This window comes from Chrysemys picta, chromosome 8, assembly GCF_011386835.1.
Source record: "Chrysemys picta bellii isolate R12L10 chromosome 8, ASM1138683v2, whole genome shotgun sequence".
NCBI lineage: Eukaryota > Metazoa > Chordata > Testudines > Emydidae > Chrysemys > Chrysemys picta.
This window is the reverse complement of record NC_088798.1, coordinates 109,786,446-109,804,674: the sequence shown is the minus strand read 5'-3', so window position 1 is coordinate 109,804,674 and position 18,229 is coordinate 109,786,446. Positions and strand designations below refer to the sequence as shown.

Sequence of the window (18,229 nt, the reverse complement as noted above, 5' to 3'; positions counted from 1 at the left end):
AAGTATATTACATCAACATTGTTACCTTTATCAAATAAACTTGTAATCTTGTCAAAAAAAGATATTGAGTTAGTTAGACAGGATCTATTTTCCATAAACCCATGTTGATTGACATTAATTATATTACCCTCCTTTAATTCTTTATTAATCGAGTGCCTTATCAGCTGCTCCATTATCTTGCCCCAGATCAATGTCAGACTGACAAGCCATTTACCCTTTTTAAATATTGGCACAACGTTAGCTTCCAGTTTTCTGGAATTTCCCCAGTATTCCAAGACTTATTGAAAATCAACATTCATGGTCCACCAGCTCCTTACCCAGCACTTTTGAAACACTTGGGTGCAAGTTATCTGGACTTGCTGTTTTAAAAATGTCTGATTTTTGTAGTTCCTGTTTAACATCCTCCCGAAATACTATTGGAATGGAAAGTATTTCATCATTCTCACATGCTATTACCACATCATCTGTCTTGTCCCCAAACACAGAACAGAAATGTTTATTGAATGCTCTGCCTTTTCTGCATTACTATTGATAATTCCACCTTTTCCATCTAGTTATGGACCAACATCACTGTTAGAATTGTTTTTCTTCCTAATGTACTTTAAAACTCCTCCTTATTGCCCTTCATTATCAATTAATCCTCACCCCAAGGGTTGTCATCCCAGATTTACAGATGGGGGTAAGCGAGGGAAATATACTAAGTGACTTGCACAAGGCTGCAGGAGGAGGGGATGGGAAGTTGTTTATTCCCGCCTTCCATTCTTCTCTCACTGAATCTAAGGGTCCGTCTTCACTACCCGCCGTATCGGCGGGTAGCAATCGATTTATCCGGGATCGATATATCGCGTCTCGTTAAGACGCGATATATTGATCCCCGAACGCGCTCACCGTCGACTCTGGAACTCCACCAGAGCGAGTGGCGGTAGCGCAGTCGACGGGGGAGCCGCGGCCGTCGATCCCGCGCCGTGTGGACCCCAGATAATTCGATCCAAGATACTTCGACTTCAGCTAAGCTGAAGTTGCGTATCTTGGATCGATTCCCCCCCCCCCCCCCAGTGTAGACCAGCCCTCAGGCCATGTCTATGCTACTAGGAGTCAAGTTCCCATCATGCATTTCTCCATTCCATGATGCCTGCTCCATCCTATAATTTTCACACCGTTTTAAAAATCTCGGACAGTCCCACACATCGCTTTTCAGTGTGCACCATATTTCTGGCAGAAGCATGCACCCTGCAGAGCTCAGTGTAGTTCTAATGACTGTTGCTAATACAGGATGCACAATTCTCCTGTATTTGCAGAACCCAAGTAGTGCCACTATAACTGAGCATGCAGTGAGGAAGCTGCAGGGCTATGCCAGTGTAATGACTGCGTGCTGATGGACACAACGAGTAGAAATTCCAGGTTGTTTCTGACATTCATGGAGCAGCTCCACCCAGTGGATGTTGGCTTCTGGGCCTGAGAAACAAGCACTGATTGGTGGGATTGAATTGTAATGCAGGTTTGGGATGACGAATAATGCTTGCAGAACATCCTGAATCTGTGTGCTGAGCTCGCTTCAGATCTCCAGAGCAGGGAGGCCGAAATCAGCTGCAATACTGTGGTGAAGCAAGTGGCTATCATGCTCTGGAAGCTTGCAATGCCGGATTGCTATTGGTCAGTGGCCAGTCAGTTTAAAGTTGGAAAATCTACAGTGGGGGCCATTTTTTTCCAAGTGTGTAAGGCCATTAAGTATATCCTGCGACACAGGACTGTTAGTCTTGGTAATGTGCAGGAAATAGTGCATAGATTTGCAGCAATAGCAATCTTGAACTACAGTGGGGTGATAGATGGCGCACACATCCTGTTCTGGGACCATCCCACCTTGACACTGAGTGCATAAACAGAAAGAGAGACTTTTCCACTAGTTGATCACTGGGGATGCATCACTGATATCTGTGTGGGCTGGTCAGGGACGCATCTTTAAGAACACAGGACTTTTCAAAAACCTGCAAGCAGGGACAGTCTTCCCTGACTGACACATTGCCAATGGTAATGTGAAATGCCAGTTGTGATTCTGGGGAACCCGGCCTGCTCCTGGCTCAGGAAGACACACACTGACCACCTCGACAGCACCAGAGAAAGCTTCAGCTATCAGCAAATAGACTATTTAATGGGCTTTGGGTAGCTTGACGGGTCGCTGGCACTCTTTACTCACTAGTGGGATTTCAGTGAGGCAAACATCCCCATTGTTATACTGCATGTTGTGTACTGCATAATATCTGAGGCAAAGGGGGACGGGCTACTGCCTGGGTGGAGAGGTGCGATGGACCATCTGTCTGCTGAATTTGAACAGCCAGACACAAGGGCTGTTAGAAGAGCCAACTGTGGACCTGTATAGCTGAGGGAGGCTTTAAAAGACCATTTTTATAGTCAGCCACAGTATTGTGTGATGCTGTTATGAAATTGTGTGTCTCGTGTGTATGAATTCAGAATTCTTTAATGCGGCTATAATGCTGGTGTAAACTGATAAATGTACTCTGAGTCTCCAAAAATAGAACGTCATCATGAGCAAAGAAGCAGAAAACAAAATTGAAGTGCAAACACACAAGGTAAAAACATTTTAGCAACACTAACTTGGTGAGCCATGCTTTAAAACCTCACCTCAAAACGCAAGTAAACAGTGATAATGTACGTTCAGGGATGTAAAATCTTTTGCGATGTAGTGCAGTGTGGCTGATGTGTGGGTTTGACAGGTCGGTGGATGTGTAACTATGGTTCTCAGTGTTGTCTGGAATGGAGTGATCGGGTTAAGGATGCACCCCAAGTTGCCTCCCTACACCTACAGAGGAGTGTCGGGAGCACTGAGCACAGAATTCGCTAAGCCCTGAAAAGGCTGCCGAGTCCCAGCACCTTTGGGCATGTAGGTCAAAAATACTCTGCAACATCAGAGTTTGTTGCCTGAGCAAACCCAGGACGTCCTGGTGTATTTCCTGGTGCACTTCTCAGTCGTTTCCCCTCTCCTGCAGAGCCACTGTCTCCATTCTCAGTCCTTTGCTATGCTCGTGCTCAGATGGCCCTTCTAAGCCCAGCGTTCACAAGCCGAGGCCATAGAGGACTGGAGGATCTCGCCAAACATATCCTCCATAGTTGTCTTCTTTGTCTTCCTGATCAGAGTCAGATGTTCAGTGGGCATGGAGGGGGCACCTCTCAATGCCACCGCACCACAGGCTGCTGGTTAGAAGAGACAGACACATCATTAGATTTACAGTTACAATGGGAAGGGAAAGATAAGTCTCAAAACTCCCTCACATTATTCCCATGAACACCTGTCATCAGAAATGCTAATTGTCCCTTTGGAGCGCCTTTATAACAGCTGTGCAGCTCAGGCCATGGTGAATATGGCCTAGTCTAGCAGGGAGGAGGTGGGATGTTTTAAGGGGTGGAAGGTCTAGATGCTGGGTGCCTCTGGGCAGGAATATCGGGGAGGCATGGTGAGTATTGCCATTGTTTTCACAGGCAGTGGTGATTTTGGCTGATATCTCATGCCTGAGGGTGACAAAGGCACATAGACCCCAGCTGCTGTTGGCATCCCGAAGCTACCTGGGCCCTTATGCTTGTAGCCTATTTCCTGCCATGGTGCCAGCGGAAGTCATTGCAGAATGGCATGGGAAAGACTCCTATTTTGGGAAAAGAAACAAGCTGTTGTCTCTAGGGATGTTCTGGAGAGGTTTGTAAGGTATCTCCATAAAAGTTTCATTGAGAGTGTTCAAGAACATAAATGAGACGATCGCTATTCAGTACTACCCAGGACCTCCTGCTTAGCCCAACAAACCGAATAACTGAAAAGCGGACGCCACCTCTACCTCTGTGTTTGTTCTACCGCTATCTAAGTGCAAGAACAGATCTGATGTGTATTGTGCATTTGGACTATCATATTACTTTATAAGAGCATAAGATTTGCCACATTGGGGCAGACCTATGGTTCATCTAGCCCAGTATCCTGTCTTCCAAAAGTGGCCAGTGCCAAATGCTTCAGAGAGAATGACCAGAACAGAGCTATTTACAGAGTGATCCATCCCTGGTCGTCCTGAGATGGAGTGGTGAGAACTGCATGCAGTATTCAAGATGTGGGTGCACAATGGATTTACATGGTGGCCTTAAGATATTTTCTATCTCTTTCCTAATGGTTCCCAACATGCTGTTAGGTTTTTGGGTTTTTTGACTGCCACGGCACATTGAATGGATGTTTTCAGTGAACTATCCACAATGGTTCTAAGATCTTTCTTATGCAGTAACAGCTAATTTAGACCCCATCATTTTGTATGCATCTTTGGGATTTTGTTTTCAAATGTGCATTACTTTGCCTTGATCAACATTGAATTTTATCTGCAATTTTATTGCCCAGTCACCTGATTTTGTGAGATCCCTTTGTAACTCTTCTGTCAGTTTTGAACTTAACTATCTTGGGTAATTTTGTATTGTTTGCAAACTTTCCCACCTCACTGTTTACCCCTTTTTCCAGATCATTTATGAATGTGTTGAACAGCACTTGTCCTTTGTGGGACCCTATTTACCTCTCTCCATTGGGAAACTGACCATTTATTTCTACCTTTTGGTTCCTATCTTTTAACCAGTTACTGATCCATGAGTGGACCTTCCCTATTATCCCATGACTGTGTACGTTGCTTAAGAATCTTTGGTGAGGGACCTTGTCAAAAGCTTTCTGACAGTCCAAGTACACTATATCCACTGCTTCACCCCTGTGCACATGTTGTTGACCCCTTCAAAGAATTTTAATATGTTGGTGAGGCATGATTTAGCTTTTCAAAAACCATGTTGACTCTTCCCCAACACATAATCTTCATCTCTGTGTCTGATAATTCTGTTCTTTACTATAGTTTCAACCAGTTTGCCTGATACTGAAGTTAGGCTTCCCGGTCTGAAATTGTCAGGATCGCCTCTGAATCCTTTAAAAAAATCTGAGTTACATTAGCTATTCTGCAGTCACCTGGTACAGAGGCTGATTTAAGTGTAGGTTGTATACCATGACTAATTGTTCTGTAACGTTATTCTCTAACGTTTAATTTTCTAACATTATACAAGTAAAGTAAGCTATCAAAAGTCAAAGTCTTTGGTCTCTAAACTTGCGGATGGGATGGGCGCCATTTTACATGGGAGAGAAGTGCGGTGGGGGAGGAAAGGAGGAAGATAAAGTTTTGGGCAATGAAAAATGCTTATATGGAATTATGCACTTATTCGGGTTCCCTGACCCTTAATCAGCCGGCTCTTCTGCACTTGTCTGGCGGAAATGGCTTAACTCCAGTAGCATTTCAAATAGCTCCTGGGTCGCCATGTGGTGTATCTCCTTCCTCTCCCCACCTTCCTTTTGCTGTTCACGGTAGGGGTCTCTGCCTTGGGATCCTGTGAAGTGTCCACAATCAAATGCAGGATGCTGGGGAGGTACCTGCCAGGTCTGGCCTGCAGTTCATTGTGGAAGCAGCAGGTCTAGGGAGAAGCACCAGATTTGTTGTTGGCCTCCATCGCCTTCTGGTATGCCTGGCAAAGTTCCTTTGCTTTCCCATGGCACTGCTGCTCATCCCTGTCGTGCCCCAGTCTCTGCATCCTGCCAGTAGATGTCTATATTTCTATGGCTGGTCTGTAGCTGCGCTGGCAGAGCGTCTTTCCCTACAGGCCAAGAAGATCCAAGACTTCTAGCCTGCTCAAGACAGGAGTGGGTCTAGTGCTTGTCTTTATGCATGGTGCCTGCATAGAACAAAGGTGAGGTGGTAGGTGTGCTCGTCAAGGTGGGCAATCAGGAGACAGCATTTAAAAAGCACACGGAGGTTTGTAAGGGGGAAGGTGAGCTTCCAGTTTCTGTGACCCCTGAGCAGTGGAGTTCAAAACCATGACGAGAATGGCCACTGTTGTGGGGACAGGGGCACTGTGGGACAGCTGCTGGAGGACTGTTATGGTTGACACAACTAATGCACAGTCTGTACTAGCACTTTGTCAACCTAAATAGGTCAGCCGTGGCTCTGCATTGCTCAGGAATGTGGTGTTATTGTGTCGCTGTAACAGGGTGCTTGTGTCAGCAGGAGATAAATTTTGGTGTAGACACATGCACAACTAGGTCGACACAATTTGACTTAGGTCAACCTAACTTTGTAGCAGAGACCAGGCCTGCATGCAGATGAAACAATGTGCTACACTCTTGTTCTTCAGTCAGCACGAGTTCTGAGCATGTTCCTGTCCTTCACTTCTATTGAAGCCACTGCGTGCTTGAACTCCTCTGGTGTTTGACAGGGAATGTTCTGCTCAGTATTGGTGTAACGAAGTGGGACTGTTCTTAATGTTTCCTCTGAATACTCTGTGGGTGCCTCAGTTTCCCCTATGCATTTCTTAAGTCTCCAGTGTGCATAAATGGCCGACACTCTGTATCCTGGCAACAAATGGCTAGGGCCCTTCCCCCCTTGCAAGAGAATAGCTAAAGGTGAACAAAGAGATCAAGTGACCACCTGGCCCGGGAAAGAGACAAAGGCCAGAGAGGGAGGGGCTGGAGGGGGATTCAGTTTGGAGCCGTCTAGGGACGGGGAGTGAGTGCAGACGGGGTTGTCTGGCTCGCTAGGCCCCAGAATGGACCCGGCTGAGGGGTCCCGTTCTCTGTACCTACAAGCTCTGTTTTAGACCATGTTCCTGTCATCTAATAAACCTCTGATTTACTGGCTGGTTAAGAGTCATGTCTGACTGCGAAGTGGGGGAGCGTGCAGGACCCTCTGGCTTCCCCAGGACCCTGCCTGGGCGGACTCGCTGTGGGAAGCGCACGGAGGGGCATATGCTGAATGCTCCAAGGTCAGACCCAGGAGGTGAAGCCGTGTGAGCTTCTTGCCCTGCAGACAGTCTGCTCCAAGGGAGAGGAGGCTCCCCAAAGTCCTGACTGGCTTTGTGGGGAGCAGTTCCAGAGCATCGCCCAGGGACTCCGTGGGTAATGGGGGAAATAGCCAAGGGTGATGGCTGTATAATTTCTTGTTTTTCCATATTAGGCCGAAGCCAGTAAAGTCAAGAGATTTCAACCATTTTAAGGGAGGCAGTGGACCAGTGGATAAGGCCCTGGGCTAGGAGTTGAGGGACCTGGGGGTTCTAGTCTTGCATGGTGACTGTGGGCATGCAACGTAACCTGTCTGTGCATCCATGGCCCGGTCTATGAGCCGCTTTATCATAAAATCATAGGCCTGGAAGGGACTTTGAGAGGTTGGGATGTCGCACTCCGTATGATTTTATGAAAATATGCTAATGAGTGTGAATGTAATGTAACTGGAATATACTTCATGCAAAAGGTCTCTTGTAAGGTATCATTACAAAGCTTATAATCTGCTGAGTGTGGTCATCCTATTTGTATGAATGTATCATTCTTGTATCTGAAACTAGAATATGAAATATAACTCTGAGGGCCTATTGTAATTATGCAAAGTGTGGGCCATTAATGGTGGTTTGGAATCTTGATGGCTCCCATTAACCAGGACAATTGACTGTAGATAGCTCTGTTTACTTGCAAGCCTTCCTGTGAGTCAGGCCGGGAAGAATGAAGGCTTGGGGTCTCACAGGACATGTGACCGTGTCACCTGCTACTGGAATCCATCTTACACCTGGTGCTTTTCCATTTAGAAGGAGAGGTGGGGACACAGAGAGACAAAAGATTCCTGCCTTGTGCCAAAGCTATAAAAGGGGGTGGAACAGAACAAAGGAGGTTCCAGTCATGAGAAATCCCCTAGTTACCACCTGAGCTGAAGCTAACAAGGATTGTACCAGGGGACAGGATTGGGCCCAGACTAGGACGGCGTCTAGTCTGTGAAAGAAGCTTATTGGAACATCTCTGAGGGTGAGATTTCATCTGTAATCAGTTTCTTAAATGTATTAGGCTTAGACTTGCGTGTTTTGCTTTATTTTACTTGGTGACTTGCTTTGTTCTGTCTGTTATTACTTGGAACCACTTAAATCCTACTTTTTATACTTAATAAAATCACTGTTTGCTTATTAATTAACCCAGAGTAGTAATTAATACCTGGGGGAGCAAACAGCTGTGCATAACTCTCTATCAGTGTTATAGAGGGCAGACAATTTATGAGTTTACCCTGTATAAGCTTTATACAGAATAAAGCGGATTCATTTGGGATTTGGATCCCACTGGGAGCTGGGTGTCTGGGTGCTAGAGACAGGAGCACTTCTTAAACTGTTTTCAGTTAAGTCTGCAGCTTTGGGTCGCATGGTTCAGACCCTGGGTCTGTGTTGGAGCAGACTGGCATGTCTGGCTCAACAAGGCAGGGTTCTGGAGGCCCAAACTGGCAGAGAAAACGGGCGGTAGTCTCAGCACATCAGGTGACAGTCCCAAGGGGGTCTCTGTGACTGAACCCATCACAGGGGTCATCTAATCCAGTCCCCTGCACTCATGGCCATTCCTGACAGGTGTTTGTCTAACCTGCTCTCAAAAATCTCCAATGATGGAGATTCCACAACCTCCCTGGGCAATTTGTTTCAGTGCTTAACCACCTTGACAGGAAGTTTTTCCTAATCTCCAACCTAAACCTCCTTTCTTGCAATTTAAGCCCATTGCTTCTTGTCCTATCCTCAGAGGTTAAGGAGAACAATTCTTCTCCCTCCTCCTTGTACAGTAACAACCTTTTACATGCTTGAAAACTATTATCATGTCCCCTCTCAGTCTTCTTTTCTACAGACTAAACAAACCCAGTTTTTTCAATCTTCCCTCCTAGGTCATGTTTTCTAGACATTTAATCATTTTTGTTGCTCTTCTCTGGACTTTCTCCAATTTGTCCACATGTTTCCTGAAATGTGGCACCTGGAACTCTACACGACACTCCAGTTGAGGCCTAATCAGCGGAAGAATTAATTCTCATGTCTTGCTTACAACACTCCTGCTAATACATCCCAGTATGATGTTCGCTTCTTTTGCAGCAGAGTTACACTGTTGACTCATATTTAGCTTGTGATCCACTATGACCCCAGATCCTTTTCCGCAGTACTCCTTCCTAGGCAGTCATTTCACATTTTTTATGTGTGCAACTGATTGTTCCTTCCTAAGTGGAGTACTTTGCATTTGTCCTTATTGAATTTCATCCTATTTACTTCAGACCATTTCTCCAGTTTGTCCAGATCATTTAGAATTTTAATCCTGTCCTCCAAAACCACCCCTCCCAGCTTGGTATCGTCCGCAAACTTTATAAGTGTACTCTCTATGCCATTATCTAAATCATTGATGAAGATATTGAACAGAACCAGACCCAGAACTGATCCCTGCAGGATCCCACTCATTATAACCTTCCAGCATGACTGTTGAACCACTGGATAACTAGTCTCTGGGAATGGTTTTCCAGCCAGTTGTGCACCCATCTTCTAGTAGCTCCATCTAGGTTGCATTTCCCTAGTTTGTTAATGAGAAGGTCAGGTGAGACAGTATCAAAAGCCCTACTAAAGTCAAGATATACCACGTCTACCACTTTAAACAGCTTTTTGATGCTCTTGGAAGAAGTGGAGAGTATTGCTGTCAGCAGTTTGCTTGTTCAACTGAAATGCAAAACCATTTTCCTTCTCCATTCCCAAAAGCTGGGAGTTTAACTCCATCGCCATCTTGCTGCTCTCATTTGGCCACGGTGTCTCTTGAGTCTTCTTGGCTGTGCTTTTACTGATCAGAGCAGCCAATGCTTTTGTGCAGCTCCCCCCTGCAGTGTCTAGATGAACAAGGAAAGAAGCTACTTACTGATGCACTAGCTTTTCTTGCACTTATTTACTTCTGGGGGAATTCTGATTCACTGCGCATGTGCAGAATTCATGTTGGGTGCAGAATTATTTTTTTCCTGCAGAAAATACATTCTGCCCAAGAAGCGCTGCAGTTCCACCTTTCGCCCACCAGAGGCCACTGTGGTGCATGAAGAGCCGACTGCGTTCATTACATTAGCTTGCCCATGGAGCCCGGTTAGGAGGCAGCGTGAGGCACAAGGTGTTGCTGGGAGATCACAGACTTGGGTTCAAAAGGGCTAGTGTGTGTGTGTGTGGGGGGGCAGAGTGGGGCATAGGGTCAGGAACTAGTGGGGTGACAGCATTGAGCAAAGGGCTGAATGGGAGGGGGGCTCCAGGGCCACACGGGGATGGGGAATATGTGCCTGACTGAATGGGAGGGCTTGAGATCAACCAGGGTGTGCCTGGGGGAGTCCCTAACTCCCTAACAATTGCTCCCCTCTGCCCCCCAAAGAAACTGTTCCATACTTCTCCCACCCACACCCAATAGCCTTCCAGGTTCGCTCCCAGGCTCCTTCCCACTCCCTCTGTTCCTCCGTTAGCCCTGACTCCCCCAAGCCTTTGCACTGCTTCTGAGGGGTGCGGGAAAGATGTTTCTGTATTGTAGTTTAAATGAATTACTCAAAGTTCTTGTATTAATCCATCTAGTAAGGAATCTATCTGTCAAAAAAATAATAATTCCTGAGTCTTTTTTTGTTCTATATTGTTACAGACATACTTACTGACAGGTATTTTGAAATAAATTACCAAAATAATTGAAACTGGTGTGATTATGTTGTGTTATTTTGACAAATAAAATATACAGAATTTTGCAAAATTTTAAAATATTGTGTGCAGAATTTTTAATTTTTTGGCGCAGAATCCCCCTAGGACTAGCACTTGCACCTGCCCTCACTGGTGCTGCACGTAACACTGACAAGGTTGCAGTGATAATGCTCGGCTCTCCCGGCATCTCGAGTGCCCTTGCTTATACTAAAGGCTTGAGATGACCCTTTAGGGAGAGTATTTCAGCAGAGGACAGCTTGAATTCGCTGTTCATTGGGAAGGCAGGTCATGTGATGTGCATTGCACATGACTTCTTGCTTTCGATCTCTTTCCCACTCTTCTATCTCGCAGAGCTTGTGCAGCGTTTCTTGGAGCTACGGTTCTGTGAGCATAACTACATTATTGGAAAACTATGGCTTTTGCACCACATCTAATTGAATGTGAAAGCTGACAACTGGTTTAGCTGCTGTGGTTTCCTATTCTGGAGTGCCAAGGCCACCAGGTTGTCAGCATAATTCACCACAACATCTTGGTTTGTTCTGCATCAGTGGTAGTGTAGGGTGGTGCTAATAGGGGAAGGCAAGGGTCCTTGATGGAGGGCTGGCGATTTCCTGCTGTAAAATTAATAATTGAACACATTTGCAGATGAGCGTTAAAAAGAGGAGTTGAGTGGGAATTTACTCATCGCTTTGGAGAACAAGAATGGAAAGCAGTTCTTGTGTGTGCTGCTGCTCCTCCGAAGCCCCTTCTGAGCAAATCAGCTATGTAAAGTATTCATAACTTGATGAGTAGGGACTTATGCATGTGGCTCCCAACAGCACTAAATTCACCATGCTTTGCAATAAGACCTAATTCCTGGAGTATTTTGCTTAAAATAGTAAAACTGGATGGCTGTTAAGGGAAAACTAAACCAGATGGAAAGAAATGGTTGCTTTCAACCTCTTTCTTTTTTTCAGAGTCAGGATGCCGAGGAAGAAGAAGCATGCAGAAAGCCCTGACTTTCAGGACCCGGACGGGGAGGAGGAAGAGCCGAGGGGCCTGGTCGACGCCAAAAAGAAGCGTAGTTTTGTGGATGCCTTTATTGTTATATCTGACAGCGATGGAGAGGTCAGTGGTTTAAAAAAAGCGGAACCCAAAATCCTGACTGGGGCATGCTTATCTACCAGTGTATTCCTGACAAGAGACTGTCCTGAGTGGTACCTACCATGCATCTTGGGGCAGCCTGCTTCACTTTGCCATTAGTGTTCTGCTCTGTTTCTTTTCAAGGTGTAGTTCAGATTAATCATGTCCCATTTGACTATGAAATGAGCCGTCTGATTGGCTGGTGCTGAGTCATGTCTCTGAGATTTGATAACCAAAACCTGTCCAAACAGAATCTGAAATCTAATTTAAATCATGTTTCCTCAATCACCTCGCAAATCTTTTCAAACTTTTTATTTTATTGCTGTTTAACTAAATCACAGAAATGTGATTCTGTTACATGCAAGTAACTGTTCAAAGTACAGCTAGTGTCAGATCATGAAACTGAATTATGGAAGCTTGAGTGTAATCTACTCTCATCCTTAACCACTAAGCCGTCAGAGGTAACTGCATTGTTTAGGGTAGTCTGGAGGTGACTGATAGCGTCAGTGGTTCAGGGGAGCTCCAGAGCCTAGGGGCCTGAACTCATGACATGGAAGGTATGTGAGACAGGACCTGATTTGAAACAATATTTTCATTTGTAATTGTTAAGTCTTGGCTTTGCTTTGCTCTGTCAGTGATTTGGGAGCCTAAGACGCTTTTAGAATTATACAGTTTTAACAAGCATTTCCGTTCACTTGCAAGCTATAGATCTTAAATCAAGTGCCCTTAGTGCCCACATCTAGAGCATCAGTCTTGACAATAAGGCAATTAACATGTGAGGAGAGGGAAAGCACTAGCAGTAAGCAGGAAAAACAAGCTGTAGGGCACATGCTATTGGCTGTTATTTCTGCACATTATCTGAGCTCTACCCCATTGGGAAATTCCCTTAACTAGACAGATCTAGAATGTCTGGCAGTAATAGGTCACTGGGGCTAAACCCTCAAGCTCTGCAATAAGCTAAGTTAACTTCAGATGTCTGCTGAATCGCGGCCTTTACTGTGAAACCGATAAGGAAAGAAGAAACCAACAGCTGTAAGAGATGTTGACGTAGATGAACGATCAGGAGCTCTCATTGTCCACAATTATTCCTCTTAACATGCATGTGATTTGTCTCCTCACTTTCAAGCATCTTTTAAAACATGACTATGAAAAGATTAATCTCCCTGACTGTATGATCAAGTCTATAAACAAAAATGGGAAATCATGCCTCACCAATCTATTAGAATTCTTTGGGGGGGGGGGTGTCAACATACATGTGGACAAGGGGGATCCCGTGGATATATATTGTACTTGGACATTCAGAAAGCTTTGACAAGGTCTCTCACCAAAGGCTCTTAAGCATAGTAGGCATGGGATAAGGGGGAAGGTTCTTTCATAGATCAGTAATGGGCTGGAAGGCAGAAAACAAAGGGTAGGAATAAATGGTCAGTTTTCACAGTGGAGGGAGGAAAATAGCGGGGTTCCCAAGGATCTGTACTGAGACCAGTGCTGTTCAAAATATTCATAAATGATCTGGAAAAATGGGTAAACAGTGAGGTGGTGAAATTCGCAGATGATACAAAGTTATTCAAGATAGTGAAGGCCAAAACTAACTGTGAAGAGTTACAAAGGAATCTCATAAAATTGGGTGACTGGACAAGAAAATGGCAGATGAAATTCAGTGTTGATAAGTGCAAAGAAATGCACACTGGAAAACATAATCACAACTATACATACAAAATGACGGGGTCTAAATTATCTGTTAGCACGCAAGAAAGAGACCTTGGAGTTATTGTGGATAGTTCTCTAAAAACATCCACTCAATGTGCAGTGGCAAATAGCGAAAAGCATGTTCGGAACCATAAGGAAAGGGATAAATAATAAGACCGAAAATATCTTGAGGCCACTATATAATCCACAGTAAACCCACACCTTAAATATAGATTGTAGTTCTGGTTGCCCCATCTCAAAAAAAGATACATTAGAATTGGGAAAAGTACAGAGAAGGGCAACAAAAATGAGTAGGGGTGTGGAACAGCTTCTATATGAGGTGAGATTAAAAAGACTGGGACTGTGCGGTTTAGAAAAGAGACAAGGGGGATATGATGATAGAGGTCTAGAAAATCTTGACTACTCTGGAGAAAGAGACTAGGGAAGTGTTATTTACCCCTTCCCATAACACAAGAACCAGGCGTCACCTGATGAAATTAATAAGCAGCAAGTTTAAAACAAACGTATGAAAGGACTTCTTTACGCAACGCACAATCAGCCTGTGGAACTGATCAGGGGATGTTGTGAAGGCCAAAAGTATAACTGGGTTCAAAAAAGAATTAGATAAGTTCCTGGAGGATGGGTCCATCAGTGGCTATTAGCCAAGATGGGCAGGGTCACAATCTCCTACTCTGGGTGTCCCTAAACCTCTGATGGCCAGAAGCTGGGACTGGACAACAGGGGATGGATCACTTGATAATTGCCCTGTTCATCTCTTCTGAAGCACCTGGCACTGGCCGCTGTCGGAAGACAGAATCCTGGGCTAGATGGGCCGTTGGGCTGACTCAATACGGCCGTTCTTTTGTTTTTAATAAATCCTGGTGGCATAACTGGCCATATTACAGAAAGGGATGCTCAGAGAAGCCATTAATGAGTCAGTTAGGTTCTGTTTAAGTGACAGCAGTTCACGGTCAGTTGGATAAGTGGGTTTATTTAGTCTGGTCTGTTTCTACCTCTAAATCCTTGGCTTCCAGATCCGGAGTCGTAGCAGTGCCCTCCAGTTTTCTGTCCTGGGAAGGATCTCTGCTTCCTGTGGGTTCTGAATAATAAATGCCCAGCTTCTGTAACTACCCTCAGCCTTGCAGTGTGCATCAAGTTGAATTTTAGTTCTGAGCTCTGTAACTGTTGATTTTGCTCCAGCAAGACCTTGTTACCTCTTTGTAAGAGGTGTGTAACACTCCAGATAAATAGCAATTTTAGAGAACAATAAATTCTCAGTTCATCTTGCAGTTGTTAGGACATGGTTCAGGATTCAAAGACTACGAGGAGAGTCTTGGACAGCATAGATACAATGGCCTTTTTCCTTGGCAATCTCCTGGCAGATATCTGTAGTCCCCAATTCTCCTCCTAGACTAGCAGATCTTGTAGCAGAAGCACCTGGAAAGCCTCTGGTTTCTTACTATTGATGATCTCTGGCAAACTGACTCTCTCAGGAATTTCTCAGACACGCTGTATTGCCAAGCTCATCAGTGCTATTTTGCCAAGTTTCCTCCATTTGCTCGGGGCTTTTCAGTGGCATCTGAAAAGTTTAATCTGCAGGAACTTTTCTGGATAGTGGGTTGTGTAATCCACACTTGACTGCCTGTGACTTATCCTGGAGCCAAGGAACTCTTGTCCTCCTTCTTGGAAAGAGTCAAGCAAGTTTGAAACTCTTTTCTCAACTCTATGGAAACAGGAAGAGATGACCATACAGCATTCCCTGCACAAACAAAGGTTCTGGAAATGCTGTAGAAAGTCTGTGTCACCACATACAAAATGGTTCTGATTCTTTTTGGTTGGTGAAAGCCTCTGGGAAACACCAGGCCCTCTGTCGACAGAGATTGTTGGTGCTTCCTTGAAGGACAATCTTCTACCCACCCTCAGATCCGCAATATTTCTGCCAGCGCTTGAGAAACCAGCTGACACTAGGATCCTCGCCAGTTACTGCTCTGTCTCCTGAGAAGAAGGATGCTGTACAATTTGGCTTGTTGCTGAGTTCCGCTGATAGACCCTTGTTAGCCAGAGGTGAACCCTAGCTGTAGTAGGGCGGTGGTACCAGCCAAGCTGATGAGCTGTGGGCAGAGCCCAGGGAGCTATGCTAATACTGGTAATCGATCAGCAGCCTTTATAAAGTGATTGTAAAGTGCTGGGGATCTGCCTGTGAGGCCTTTCGGGGGGAGGATGGAGTCACTTAAAAGTGGTTTCACTCAGTCATCCTGGATAGAGCCCACAGGGCCCTAATGGGTAGCTGCTTCTATTCACAGAGCTCGTGTGAAGTCCCACAGAGACTCAACATACCAAACCCTTGGGAGAGGTTGCAAGATGCTATGGGTTGCAGTGCCATCTCTATGCTGAGGGCACCCAGCTCCACATCTCCTTCTCATCTGGCACAAACACCACTGTTACCCCAGTGTCCCTCATCTGAAGGCACCTGGATAAATAGAAGCAGGTTTATTCTCAGTCCATTGACCAAGATGAGGTTGGTAGGAGGAGAGGGAAGTGGTTTGAGGAACTGGCAGGAGCAATAATAAATGCCTGGCTTCTGTAACTTACCCTCTGGTAGTCAAGGGAGCCTGGAGTTCATCTTGGGTTAGGCGGTGGTCTTGTGGCTTTCCTTGGATGCAGGCCTAGCCGTGGGGAGAGATGGCTTTTTGACACTTCCATGGTGGGCTACTACAGGGCCCTCTACCTGAGCTAACTGAAGGCCATGCAGTAGTTTCAGGTAGTTCATCACGTAGTGGCCTACAATCTGGGTCAGGCAGATCCATGAGAGCACATTCCCATAGTGTTCCATGGTCGTCTGGCTCCCTGTCCGCTTCCAGATCCATTCCAAGGTCCTGGTCCATCTCTCCAATGGGCAAGGCCTTGCCAGTTCTAAGCTTGGCTGTGCCAGCAGGGAAGTTGAGGCCTGAGGTCCCAGGGTGAAACAGGAGGAGGAGGGCATTGTCGGGGAGGCCCTTGGCTCTGGAACTTGCTATCACTGGCAATAAAGGTGAGGCTGGATCTGGTGCCAGGGACAGCCCCTTCTCTTTGCACAAGGCTCTCTCACCTGTTGGAAGCTGTGAGTCTGGCACAAGCCCGTTGCATCTCACTGTTCAAGTCTCTGCTTTCAGCAGGTTTGTGCTGATGAGCTGAAAGTCTGAGACTAATAGAGCAGAGTGTGACTTTGATTTCAACAGCAGCCTTGGCTAGCGCCAGGCGTGGTACTTTCAACAATTAAATTAGCCTCATTGGTACGTGTGTGTTTCCCGTGCAGGGCTCCTGTGGTTTTGGCTTTGGCCTCTCGTTGCATGCTTGGTAGCGCAGTTGTGCCGTGCTGCTGCCCTGCCCTGTCCCCTTGGTGACCTCTTCTGGCTTCCAGTGACCATTTCTTTTCATGAAGATGCTCGAAGCAAGCTCCCCGTCAAGTGTGAGGGCAATCGCTGTGTCCCGGGGAGCGGGAGGGGAATCAAACAACCTGACTCTTTAGAGGCAGATGGAGTTGCACCTGCCTGCCTTGTGGCTGGATTTGCTCCCTGGAGTCTGTGCAAAGTGGGGTGAGAAAGGCAGTGTAGTTTTCTACTGCCTGCAAGAAAAGCAGATGTTAAAGACGCCGAGAGCTTTGGAAGCCAACCGTTTTCTCACTTTTTGGACAATGCTTACAGTGAAATTGCTCATGAGAGGGAACCAAACATGGAAGAGCAGATTCCTACAAGCAGGGGGGCTGGAACAGTTTGTACAGTGGGGCGCTGAGAGCCATGGAACCAAACTGCAAACCCTGCATATAATGCAAACCACTTCAAGCCAGGGGGTGCAGCAGCCCCCCCAGCTCCAGTGCCTACACCTACAAGGAGCAGGAAGTTTGGATTCTTTCAGGCTGCTGTATTTGAAAGCTGTAGCCTGGAGAGCCCGGGCTGTCACTGAGCGCAGCAGTGTACATTGGGTGCATCACACCGGCCGTAGCTCTTAGTTTCTCCTTGTACACTGAGTATGAGCGATGACCTTGTAACAAAAAGCATTGGCTGCAGCTGGGAGATATTTAATTGATGAAGGTTTTTTTTGACTTGTGATCTTATTCAAGAAGCATTTGGTTGAGTGGCCCCTTGAGTTTGTACCGGCCTTGTCGGCAGATGAGCATTGTTAAAAGGTTGGGTCAGCCTGGAGCAGGCCCCTCTATCCGCTGCAGGGATCTCCAGGCTGTCTTTGACCGCATGCCAAGTACTTCTGGGCAAAGGGTTTCTCTGCCCGGAGGTGCAGCCTCCCACCAGCAGAAGTAAAACCTAGTTAAATGGTGCGTGCCGATTCTTTGGGTCAGTACATAAGGAAGATTTAAGACTTTCTGGAGCTCAGATGCTCTGTGTATGTTTGGGCCCATCAGGCTTGGCTGGATTCCCTCCAGCAGCTCTTTGCACTGGAGCTGTACAGTGGAACATTGTGAAGCAAATTAAACATTCCTCTGCATGTCATTTTACTCCTGAAATTGTTAAATGTCTAGACTCTGTGTACCCACAAATGGTAAAACAGAGGGGCCTGCTGCACTCGGTGACTGCGCGTCTGAGACTAGAGACACATCAAGGGATTCTGATCTCCCGGCATGCTGCGCTAGATCCCTTTCCAGTCAGTGATCCATTTCCCGGTAGCAGGTTTTATAAGTGTCTGTTCCATGCATGGGAACAAGCAGCATCTGCAAAGGAAAGTCGGGTACGTTCCTAAATCACGTCGGGGATCTGGGATGAGCACTGAAGACAGGAGCGTTGCGAGTGATCTTAGAGATCGTTTTGGTAGTTGCAAGAAGGAAGAAGAAGACTGATGCAGCGCAACTGCTGGTGCAGCAGTGCATCGAGAGTGG

General features: G+C 46.0%; 1 protein-coding gene across 22 annotated transcripts in view; it reads left to right on the top strand.

Moving 5' to 3' along the window:
• Positions 1-18,229, top strand: part of UIMC1 (ubiquitin interaction motif containing 1) — a 65,647-nt gene that overhangs the window by 5,892 nt on the left and 41,526 nt on the right. For all 22 annotated transcript variants that reach the window (XR_010589958.1, XR_006173020.2, XR_006173023.2 and 19 more), the window contains exon 2: positions 11,508-11,658. Coding sequence is in view for 12 of the 22 variants with exons in the window: in XM_065555200.1 (XP_065411272.1) it covers positions 11,515-11,658 (144 nt within the window). In the remaining 10 variants the exon portion in view is untranslated. The remainder of the gene's footprint in view (positions 1-11,507; positions 11,659-18,229) is intronic.